Consider the following 12,416-nt stretch of genomic DNA (forward strand, 5'->3'; position numbering starts at 1 on the left):
ATACGTGGCTTTGAACAAAGGCTGTTTCAGAATCCAATTTCCCTTTCTATGTTATGCCTTGTCAGTCATAGTCTGTTAGTGTGTCTGAGGGCATTGTTCCAGGTTTCAACTACGTAGGAACACATAAGTGAACAGACTTATTTTCTCATTAGGTGTTTGTGCTACTAGCAAAGGACTTCTTATTTGCAAAGTACATTCCTTATTTTCCCACTTAACAAAGAATTTGTATCTCTTCTTCTTACCTCTTTTCCCTCTTGATCTCAGTTGCATGTCTTGTTAAGTCACCAGCACTTGCCTTTGCAAAGGAGGCACAATCTACAAAAAGTGTAAACAAGAGTAGTAAAGTAACAGGAGAACAAGTTGATAAGTCAGAATCAAAAAGGTGAGGAAGCTGTGTTGAGTCTGAAGACAGTTATTTTGCTTGGGGTTTTCAGTTGTGTGGGCACAGTTGTGCATTCCTTCCAGGTGGACAAGTTTTATGAAATGAAGTGATGAAATAATTAAAAAAGAACTAGGAGTTCCAGCCCTGGAGCCAGAAACATTTTTCAAGTGGTTCGTTGTTTGGTGGTTTTATTTGTTTGTTTTTGTTTGTTTGTTTTGTTTTTTAAACAAAATATAAAGCAAGGCACAGAGCCAATTTGGTACTAACATTCCCATGGAAAAGGTACTGAAAGCTATGTTTGCTGCTAGGAAGATGGATAAATTTCTCTTCAATCAGCGTATGTACTTAGTTATGCAGATGTCCAGCTGAATTCCTTCAGCTCTGAAACACTACATAAAGAATAGTCCAGTATTCTGGTAAATACAGACATTCCATTGATTAGCTATAAACGAGTGAAATTAGGAACCTGTCTTCACATAGAGGTATAGCACTATCTTAACACTACAAAAACCTGCTGTTTGCAGTGGATAAAATATCCACTTAAAGAGGTAATAGCTCCTTCACAAGTCTTTAGATATGAACCAGAACAGACAAGGGTGTTCAGAACAAAATATTCTACATCAGTCTTGGTTTGAGCATGTCAACGGAGAGGTTCCATTCAAAAGCGGAGGAGCTGAGTCACTGGGTTGACTAGCACAGTTCACAAATCATAGCATCCCTCACTTTCCAAAGGGGGATCAGCAGATTCCCTGCGCTTGCACCCTCGGCATACAAGTCCAGACCTACTGCCTCTTGTGTGGATTTCTTGCTAGATGGAAAAACCCGACCATTAGTAACAAAAAGTATTGGAAAACAAGTATCAGAATATTTCATGGCTTACTGAGGACAGTGGAAAAATTCCCATTGACTCAAAGTTTGCAGCATTAGTTTTCTAATCTTGGTGAGGTATTTTTCCCTCGTTTTTATTTTTGACATGTTAGTTTTCTGCAAAATCCACCACACATGAGAGGACTGTTAGGAGCTGTCAGATCTAGGATCCTGATAGAGGTGAGAATACCACAACTGCACGTTGCCGGGTCCAGGCATGTATTCCAATAGGCACACACACATGTATACAACATGCACGCACACATTCTTTATGTACATGCACTCACAAGAACACTTGGTACTCTGGCAAACATAAACAACACTCACATTCTCATACTGATCCCCACTCTGGCTGATCAGGATAACGGTCCTTAGTGGTCTTAGGCACTCTGTTCAGTAACTGGCCCTGCATCCCTGCTAACCTAGACTCATGGACCCTATGACCTGTGGTCCAATTCTAGTTTCTGGAACTTGAACCTCTTTACACACATATCCACACCAAACAGAGAGACCATCCCCTGGAACAAGTAGTTAGAAATGGAGTTTAATAAGAGGAAAGGTCAGACTGCATTGATGAAACGTAGGGCGAAATCAGACAAAAGTATGGATCAGCAGATGTTTAACATGCAACCAGCTCTCTTTATGCCTTTATCCATCCATTTTCCCATGCTTGTTCCTCTCCAAAGCACCTTGATCCCTCTCTTTCCCCACCTTTGTTTTCTCCCCTAAAAATCCCGTAATAATTGAGTCTTGTAAAACCCTAAAATTTGCTTCCCTAGCATCCTTTAAGGAGTCCCACACAGTGGGCAGTGACCCACCTCAGCCTGTAAGGTGATCTGGAGGGCAGCTCCCACCGGCTCAGCTTGAAGGGGATCATCCCAAGACAATGGGATCTCTCTCCTGTGACATCCCCACAATACCCAGCTCAGTGTTGTTTCTCTGATTAGGTTATTGGGGTTCCCATGTGTGCCATCTTTTTCCTGCTTGCCCAATGTGCCATTGAACTATCTTTAAAAGGATAGCTGTCTAACACAAAAGCCAACAGGTAACAGGTAGACATTAGATGGCAAGGTGACTTTTAAAATAAAGCAGTCCATTGGAAAAAAAAAAAAGAGGGAAACCCTGGTCTCCAGTGGAGTTTTAGGCCTTAGTGTGATATAGTCACACAGCTCTAGATTAATTATTCTAAGGAGGCTCACTTAATTCTCTTGCTAGGGATCTTACCCATAAATGACATCTCACTAACAGCAGTTTCAGTGATAAGGGCGAGTTAAAAAAGGCAATTGTCAGCATTATCAAAAACTTTTTCTTTTCCCCCTTTTTTAAAAACTTGGTAGGTGTGGAAGTGGAATGTCGACCAGTAAGTACCAGACTGCAGTATAAGAATATCAATGGATGTGTGGCTGAAAAAGAAGTGCCTATTTCTCACTGTGAGGTAAATAACAAAAGCAACCCCCTTGCCCCCTGCCCTTGCTCCTTTCTCTCTTCCACAAGGGAAACCTTTGCCTCCACTAGGGCTTCATTTCAGTAAGTGAAGCACCAGTTTCTGTCCTTCTCATTGATTCACTCTAACAGTGTAAACCTCATTGGTAATTATTTCCTAAAGTAATACGGTGATCCTGAATTTTCCTTAGTTAAGCCAGCAAGAAAAAGGCATATCACAAGCATAAAGGCTTTGTTCATACCCTTCTCCTTTTCTTACATCAGAAACCCCTCTTCAGGCTCTCAAGTTGATTTATGAGAGTGTAAATAGTTATTTAAATGCATGATACTTTAACAGACATTTAAACTTGAGTGCTATGATTTGACTTCTGTGCTCTGTAAGCTCTATGACTCCTCCGTTAGTCTGCGCACTAAGCTCTTGTGTTCTGTATGGCTTGTACGTTTCTCCTATAATCAGGTTAAAATTTTCATTTCCTCCCCACCACTGCTTACACCTTATAGAGCAAGTAGAACAAAGAAAAAGAGCAACCAGCAGGACAATGGATGTGTGGCTTGTAATATCTCGGCTAAAGCACTTTCTGAATGCGTGATCTCACACCGCTGACACAATAACCATATGTTATTAGAAGCCAACACAGTAGCTCTGGACATTGCCTACGATATTTTAAATTATAGGGAGTTTTTTGTCTAACCCGTTTCTTCACCGCTCCGTTTCTATGCTTATGCTCATGACATTACTCTTTGACCAGCACCCCGCACTCTGGAATCAGATCCCTGTTTCTGAGTTCATGGTTTACAGCAGGCAACAACTAAAAGCAAAGTTGTCCATAGATGTTTTGAAGGGAAGAACCTGGATTCTAACTGCACTAAGGTCTGGCACTGGTTAAACTTGGTATCTTTTTTTCCATTTAGGGCAAGTGCAGAAGCAATACCAGATACTCTGTTCAGACAGGGAAATGGGAAGACCTCTGCAGCTGCTGTAAAGCCACTCAAACAACCACCGTCACGATCCCCCTGCGGTGTGCCAATGGGACGGTGGTGCAGCATTACATCCCTTCTGCCTCTCAGTGTGAATGTTATTCTCGGAAGTGTACGGACTGAATATTTCCAAAGAACCCCAGCTGTGTAATCTCAATTTCTATGATGAAGGAACTCCACAGTGCAAGCCTCATTTTCTCTCTGTAGATGATTTTATCCAGTAGAATCCTGACTAACTAATTGCACCAGTATAACAAACAATAAAATTTACTAGCACAATAGAGCATCTTCTGGTTATTTTTGGGTTTGTTTCTAGATGAGATATTGCAGATTGTATTGTTCAACTTAATCTTCACCGTAGAAAGTAATCCACATTATTAAAAAAACCCAAATCCCTTCAAACCTGCAAAACTACAAGGAGCCTAGCAGAAAAGTTCAGGAAATCAGGTCAGCCTTGAGCAGTTTTTAGCTTGGCATCTGTGGAAATGGAAGGCATTTCAGAGGACGTTGTCACCATTGCCCCTGGGTCACAGGGAGGAAATTTTTGAGATGAAGAGCTATTGCTCCTCACATGAATACCAATGTCACACGATCAAATGTGTCAAAACACCTCCCCATCAGCATGAATGGCTCTCTTTGGGAGAAAAAATCCCCTCCCTCTGTGCTTTCAACTAAAAAGCAGAGTTGTATTCCTTTTTCAGCGGAACCAGGCGGATCCCTGCTTCTTCTCTTCTGCCATTCAGCTGTGGATTCAGCACATACTGAATTGTAGGCCCTTTTTGCCCTTATTATTCATTCAAGGCATCCTCAGTTGCTGAAGAGTGGTATGAGAATCACAGGCTTTCTATGCATCTCTCTTTCTTCTGCTGTGGACCACAATAAGCCCAGGGAGAGAAACCAAGTTTTAATTGACACCAGCCTCACTTACTGCGGTAGATCTGTCATCAGTTTTCCTCCATTCTTGCACTAGCTCCCTGTTGTAGCTGCCTCTGGATATTAAGCTTCCTGACAGACGGATTTGGGTCACCCAGCTCATCTGCAGCTGCGAATAAGCAACTCTTGGGACAGCAGCCTGCGGCATCAGAGAGGACCAGCCAAAAAGAGTGGATTAACACTCTCTACAGCTATGAGAAAGGAGGGTGCAGAGAGGTGGGTGTTGGTCTCTGCTTCCAAGTGACAAGTGATAGGACAAGAGGAAACAGCCTCAAGTTGCACCACGGGAGGTTTAGATTGGAAATTAGGGAAAATTTCTTCAAGCACTGGAACAGGCTGTCTAGGGAAGTGGTTGAGTCACCATCCCTGGAAGTATTTGAGAGACGTGTGGATGTGGCACTTAAGAACACGGTTTAGTGCTGGATTTGGCAGTGTTCGGTTAACGGTTGGACTTGACAATCTTAAAGGTCTTCTCCAACCTAAAAAAAAAAAAAAAAAATCTATTGGTCTGTAAAAAGCAGTGTCTTCCCCTTACCATCACGGTACAGCCCCTTTGTTTCCATTGGTGCCCTCACCCAGACTGACCCTTCTTAGCTCATGAAAGCTGACAGGATTACAGCCTGAGGCTTCATGGCTGCAGACAAGTCTTCTAATCAGATAACTGTATGAGTCAGGAACCAGCTTACTGGCATGGGGAGGACACACAGGAGCATCCATAGGGCATAGATGGAGCCACAGTTTTCTGAACAATCAGACATGCTTGCATGCAGACATGCTTTCAGACAGAATTTTTCAGTGTTTTCCACCAGCTACAAGGTGGAATTTTTTGACAGATCTGACCAACAGAGGGGAAAAAACATTCCTTCTTTCATCAATTCTACCTCAATTAACAAGAAAAATGTTGTGGATCTAAGTGTCTCAAGAGAGAAACAGACTAAAACAAAGATATTGTCTGGAGCAATTAATTTTTTCTAAGGAACTCTAGATTATTTATTGGAAAACTGCTTGGTTATAGGATCAAACTCATAAGAGATGTAGCTCAGTGAAATTAGATAAGCAGAACTGTATTGAGACTTCACACAGGTTCAAGAATATGTGTCATGCTACATGCCTTTTCTTCACCTTCCTTGGTTGCAGTTTTGCTTTCAGCATCTATGGCTGTATATGGACTAAAGTGGGCACACAATATGCCCCATGAGAATTTACTGGGTTTTCTGACAGAACAGAGTTCTGTGGACTTCTGTATGATCTATATATCGTTACTTGTGCCTAACTAGTATTTATATATTCCAATTAAATGCAAAGCCCTGTTGTATTCAAGGCCAGAAGAAGATTCCCCATTGAAAATTCTGTCACAGACAAATGGGAAAGAGCAGGAGGAAGGGAATATTATGTCTACATTAACAGGCTGAGAAGGTATATAAATTTTGGCCTTGATCTGCTGGCATGAGAATCAAGATTTTTCAGGCAGTTTGCCACCAAAAAAGCTGCCTTTCACCTAAGGCTCTGGTGGTGCCAGTGTGAAAATGGGCTTGGACTTCCTCCATGCAGGTCTCGATTGCCTTTTACCCAGCCAGTGCCATGTAGTGTACCTCTGCTATTTGCAGAAGCATTCTTGTGTGGCAGAAGAAAAGAACAAAATCAGGCCTGCAATCAAGTACCTGCTTAGTAGAGAGCTGTGCACACGAGCAGTAGTAGTGTCCTGGCACATCAGACAGTGCTGTACACCAGGTTGATCCATTAATATTCACCAGCAGCATCCAGGCTTTGAGGAACATTGTTTTTCATCTTGTAGTTGCTGCTCGTGAGACTGGATGGTTTTGAGCTACCTTAGTCTATGCTTTTCCACCAGTGATTCAGAAATCCTCCCACCACTTCAGGAGACTGGCTGGATCGTTGAGCATGAAACAGGATAGATTTACAGGAATGTTAAATGAATTTGGGGAGGAGTCTTATATAACTTCTTAATTATTAAAAGCATCTAATCTCCTTGCTAACTTTTATGACTTCCAGGCACCACTTATCTGCAGCAGGTGAAACACAATCTGGTATATTGGCATTATTTGTTGAGGCTCTGCACTATCAACTAACACCATACTCAGGTCCCTTAGGAAACACAGTGGTGCACAGGTATGATTTTCTCTATTGGAAAATGTCCTTAGACTACAGACCCAGCTCCATTTTAACCAGCTGGATATTGCTTCCTCCTCATATTGCCTGCTGTGTATATTATTTATTACCTGAGCTAACTGTATTACCTGTAATGGACCCATTCTTATGGTTTATAGGAGCTAGTAATTTGAACCTGTGCAGGCAGAGCTTTGTGTCCTCAGGGATCCCAGCGGGACCTGGCTCTACATTCCTATACTATTCCAAAATTAGTGGGTATGACTTCCTGTTTTAGTATTTAATTGGTGCAGCATATAATATGGATATAAAATATCATGATTTTCAGCAAGTTTTTGTTCCACTCTCCCAGAGATAAGCGTATATATAGCAGTAAGATTGCTATCTATCCAGGGAGTTATAAAATATCACAGTTATAAAACATCAAGGCAAAAAGCAGTTCAACAGTTGAGTTGGACTTCCCCTTGGAGTATTCTCTGATCCCACATTTTTAGCAAAAAATTACCAGGAGCAGTATGTGATTGCACCATTGCCCTGTGCCAAGAAAGCATGAACTACATTGAGATCTCTGCATCTGTGAACATTGGATAAAAGCGATCAAGAAAAGAGCGACTCGTTTGTTCAAATGGATGGGGTGGTTATGCAGTCAAAAAAAAATTGCAGACAGACAAACTTGTATGCATGGCCTAGTGTGCAAAGAACCGGCCTGTGTGGCGTAGCACCCTCTCTGCCTGCTAGAGAGCTTACACACAGCAACTGAGAGCACCTTTGTTTGTTTTGTTGTTGTTGTTGTTGGTTTTTTTTTTTTTAAATTTAGGTAATCTAATAGTTTTTAGACCAGTCAGTCCAGAAACTGTGGCATTCAGGTTGTTCCCTGTTTTGTAACTGAAGGCAGTTTCTAAATGAAGTTCTGAGATTAATGTAAGATACTAGCAGGGTCAGATTTATACCTATTGATACATTTCTTTTAGAAATTTGGGGATATCATTCCAAAAGATGGACTAAGAAGAGTGGGGTGATTTAACTTTTCCTATCTGAAGTATAGAATAGAATTCTATATAGGATTCTATATGCATACTAAAGCAAATGCTAAGAAAGTATTCTGTAGCATTTAACATTCTTGTCTTCCCTGTATGCACAAGGAAAGACTTTATTGTTACTTTCCCCCTTTTGTCAGGGGTGAAATGAGGTGCAGAAAAGTTTGATTTACCTGTGTAAAGCTGTTCAAGACCGTCAGGTATCCTGATCCCTCTCCCTTTTAAGTAAAATCAGGCATAGAACATTAGTGTAGGTAACACATAAAATTCCTTGTGCAGCACTTCAGTTGAGCCAAAGTAAACAGATGAACACAATTTAATTTAATTTCATCCTGTTTGGTCTGTCTGTAACTCTTTCATTAAAAGGACAACTACTCAGTGAAAATGTATCCAGAGTTTAAACCAGCACATGTATTTCCTAGCCTTGCTGGGTAAGTTTTACAGCACCCAGCCCAAGTTTTGGGACAGAACAGCCATACCGCTCCCTGTAAAAACTCAGTATCTTTGATAGCTTAGCCATAGCACATCAATACATCTCTATGTGATACAGACAACTGCTATTTTTTATGGTCATGTCACAGTTCATGATCCCAGCTCACATGCTACCAGAAACACTGTGCTTCATTCAGTCACTGAATGAATCCATTTCCCCCTCTCACATGAGAAACTGTCCCAGTGTCATAAATAGGCTGAAAGAAGAAAAATCTGAACTCCAAGTAATTACACTTCCCTCCAATTATCATCAGCAAATGAAAGCCCTTTCTCAGGTGGAATTAGTCATCAATGACTTTTCTTTCCAGTACGTTGCTTAAGTCGTAAGGTTGAAGGCTAAGCAGGATCCATCACCTCTCCTGATTAAACAGTTGATTACAAGACAATCCCCTGAATATTTCATGCAGGAATGATGGTGTAGCATCCAGGCAGTAAGGTAACTTGAGTAGTTGAGACAGAGCCTTATAAAAAGTTTTCTGCACTTACCTCCTACCTAGAAGCTCTCTAAAGCTTTGCAGATAAAAAGACACTCTTTTGCACAGGAACCACCTCCAAGATAGTCTAATCCTTGAATAATGCTATTTTGGACAGAGCTCTGATGTAGAGCCCTGGTTTTAGCTTTTTTCTTTTTCCTTTCCTCCAATCCCTCTCCACTGCCTTCTGGGGAGTTAGGACAAAATATGCCTAATATGCAGAGAATTCCCATGGCCTCTTAAGTGATGGGACTTTTTGCCTTTTTCCCTCTTTTCCTCCGTGATGGTAAGCACCAAAAGAGAAGGTCTCACTAATTAACTTCAGTTTGTGGTTTTCTTAAGCCAGGATCAAGCCAGGATGGAAATAGCTGCTAGTGCTGCTCACTGCTTAAGCCACTGCAGAAGCAGATTGTGCACACAGTCAGCATAGCCACATCCTATTAGCACTGACGCAACTTCCAGCCAAACCTCCAGGCAACATGGAAACACACACACTCGGTAAGTTTATTCTCTGCTTCAATGTTAATTACTGCCGGTGAAGTTGAATGGGTGGAAAGGGGGTGGGGAAACAGAGAAAGGAATACTTTGAAAGGAATTCTGTGTCTCCTTTCAGGACATTTTCAAAAAGAAAAAGAAAAAAGATAACTCTGTGGCCCATGTTACATACAGACAGCTCAGAGTTCATTTCTTCCGAAGGCTCAGGAGTGCAGCTGTGGGTCAGTGTTGTGAGCCATGTGGAAAAGACAAGCACTAGGCAAATGCTTTGTGCTGGACTTCTGCTGTTTCCATCTGCATTTGCCTTATTGCAATGAAACTGGGGGGAGCGAGCAATATCCTTTTTCAGAAGACAATGTGCAACGGTGAGCTTTCAGTTCCCACATGCAAAGAACAAATCTGCTCAGTGCATAAAACCTTTTGTCTGAGTTCCCAGTGTATAAGTTTAGAATAATGTTCAGTACTGATATTGTGTCGCCATTACTTTACTGCTACAGTCAAAATCTCTGGGGTTGTTTCCACATTATCTCATTGTTTCTGGGTCTGTAGCTCTGCTGTGAACTCCAAACTATCATGCAGCTCCAAATGATGCTACTTCTGTGTTCTCCCATCCAGTCCCTTCCTAAAATTATTTACATAGCAGACCACAGTGTGCTAAGAGCCATTAGATTTAATGCGTACTGTTGATCTTTGTTGAGTTATTCCAGTGATGTTTTACTACCCCTGAACCTTCACTGTTGCATTTAGTCCTGATATATACTTTATGTCAGAAAGAATCAGGTACTTTCTGTAATCTGTACATGCAGAGTAGAATTAAAAAAACCCAAGAGGGGAGTCTGTAAATTTATGCACACAGTTGTGTTATGTAGATACAGCTCCATTAAGCTTCAGATAACACAAACATTCATAAGGCAGCCCAGGTTTTTATTTTATACTCTGTGGATCCCATATCTATCTTGAGACCTCTATTCTGTTTCCATCATTCTTGACCATTCATGTCCATAGTCTTCCAACCTTTAAGAGACTCTCTGGCTCATGGCATGTGCCAGATGTGAGAGAGCAACTCTGTTAACTCAGGTGTATTCTTCCAGCTCCTAATGCCATAACTGAGGGCTCCTGTGTACAAGGGGATACTAAAGAGCACAACAACAGGTTTTTACATTTGTGTCTGTGACCATAGCAATTTAGGCCAGTCAAAGCCAGAAAAAAGCCACACTCCCCGTTGCCTGCCCCAGTCTGAGGTGCTGCAATGCTGTTGTTCTGGCAGCAGTTCAGGGGCAGCCTGCCAGGGCCCAGAATTCATCCCCCTTTTAGGCGTTTAGGTGGCCACATTAAAGATTTAGCTGGCTGAGTCCAAGAACAGCTTCTTCACTGACCAGAGCTGCTACGAAGAAAGCTGGAAGTGAGGACATGCCCTCCTTTCCCTTGGAAACACGTTTTAAGCTGGGGCTTTACCCCTCGCCCCACCTGCATCGCAGCTGAGGGGCAGCTACATCTACTCCATCTCGGCCATTCGCTGGTCTAGCCCTGACCCAAACCCAGAGGCTCTGCTTTCTGGCTTGACCTCAGAGCTGCCTCGTGACTGCTGCCTTGCTGCGGGACCGCTGAGCTGTATCCAATCCTGATCACCACCTCCAGCCCTGATCCTGACCTGGACTTGCTGATCTGCATCTGGGCTCCCTGTCAGCAGGGTCACTCACTGCTCTGCTGTATAATGTGCTGCTTCAGCCTCTCTTTCCCCCATGGAGCAGATGGCCATAGGCTTCCTTTTTCCTGAAATGATTGTATAAGGATTTTTATTATCCTTTGTGCCAGTAACTCTTACTTTAAAGAATCAGTGAACACGCATTCACACAAAGGTTCAGAGGGTTATGGAGAAATTTCTCTGCCTACCACATATTAATGATTTCCAGAATCATTATAGTCACCATATCATGGTCATATGGGAAGGAGCTCACCTTGTGTCAGAATTACTTCCTGTCCAAAGCTCCACCAAAGTCAGCTCAGCTACAGTAGAGTGTGCTTTCAACCACTGTGTCTTCTACCATTAGTGCCTTTTAAGAATCACAGGAATTAAAGAGCAATAAGGATTTTTTTTTTATTGCCTCTAATGCAGCCTGGGACATATTAAAGCAAATTTCAGATTAGAGGGTATGAAGCCTATCATGGAGAGGAGGAAGCTTCTGGGAAATGGAAGTATAAGTGTGGCTTGGAGGAAGTAACAAGGGTTAAGACAAGATGGAAGATGGGACAGTCTTGCTAGCACTTAAGGAGGCAGCACAGCTCCACAATTTTCTTTGCCAAATTCCCATCTTCATCATATTGTTCCAGCCATATGCCATGATCTAGCGGACTTGGGGAATGAATCTGGGGATACAACCGAAGGGAGGAAGAAGTGGAGCTAGAAGCAGAAAACATTTTTTCAGGTTTGCCACTTCCTACCTGTTCCCCCACATCTCAGTTTCCACCAAGAGACAAGAGATCCAAGTTTGCAGCCTGCAGTTTGAGTGCTCATACAGTACATCTCAAACTGTAGATGGGAAGGGCAAAGCCACCTATGAGAAGTGCTGGCTAATGCCTTTGACAGCCCAGGTGCAGCTGCTTGTCTGGACCCCATTCCAACATTCAGTTCGAAATGCCACATCCAGACCCGCCAGGATGCTCAAAAAGGTGAATCTCCTGGGTAGGACTCAGTATTTCTGTTGTGACCCTTTACATTTGGCCACACACAACACTGTTCCCCTTTCCTTTCCAGCCTCCACAATACGATCAGAAATGAAATACCCTTTATAGAGAGACCTGTCGAATGCTGACTTTAGTTGTGGTACTAATTTAGTAGCAGCAGTGAAGTAGTAAGTGTCTAAACATCTAAATAGTTCTTAAACCAACCTGAAGAAAGAAACATTAGATATCTGAAATTTAACAGTCAAACTTTATCCTTTTATGCAAATAGAGAGTTGAGAACATTGCACTAGTCTCAGTTACCTCTAATGAAACCTACTGGACCTTTTCCTTCAAGTAATATCAGAGAAAGAATAGATTTCCTATATAAAATTTCATTCCAAGAGATTTCCTCTGATGGCCTGTTTCCTTTAAGCTTGATGAAGGCTTATTTAATTATCATGCATACTCCTGTGTCCAAGACTCTTTAGTTGAAATATTAAAAAATTAAAAATAATTTGAATAATT

At 41.9% G+C, this 12,416-nt stretch overlaps 1 protein-coding gene across 1 annotated transcript in view; it reads left to right on the plus strand.

Annotated features, from left to right (window-relative positions):
• The window catches only part of LOC104506578 (von Willebrand factor-like), a gene marked incomplete at its 5' end in the record, with an annotated part of 28,437 nt that extends 24,491 nt beyond the window's left edge, over positions 1-3,946 (plus strand). Inside the window, 2 exons of the mRNA XM_010147571.1 lie at positions 2,587-2,684; positions 3,605-3,946. Coding sequence (XP_010145873.1) covers positions 2,587-2,684; positions 3,605-3,793 — 287 coding nt within the window. The remainder of the gene's footprint in view (positions 1-2,586; positions 2,685-3,604) is intronic.
• Between the last annotated feature and the right edge of the window lie 8,470 nt (positions 3,947-12,416).

This window comes from Eurypyga helias, unplaced genomic scaffold (assembly GCF_000690775.1).
Source record: "Eurypyga helias isolate BGI_N326 unplaced genomic scaffold, ASM69077v1 scaffold8740, whole genome shotgun sequence".
Lineage (NCBI taxonomy): Eukaryota > Metazoa > Chordata > Aves > Eurypygiformes > Eurypygidae > Eurypyga > Eurypyga helias.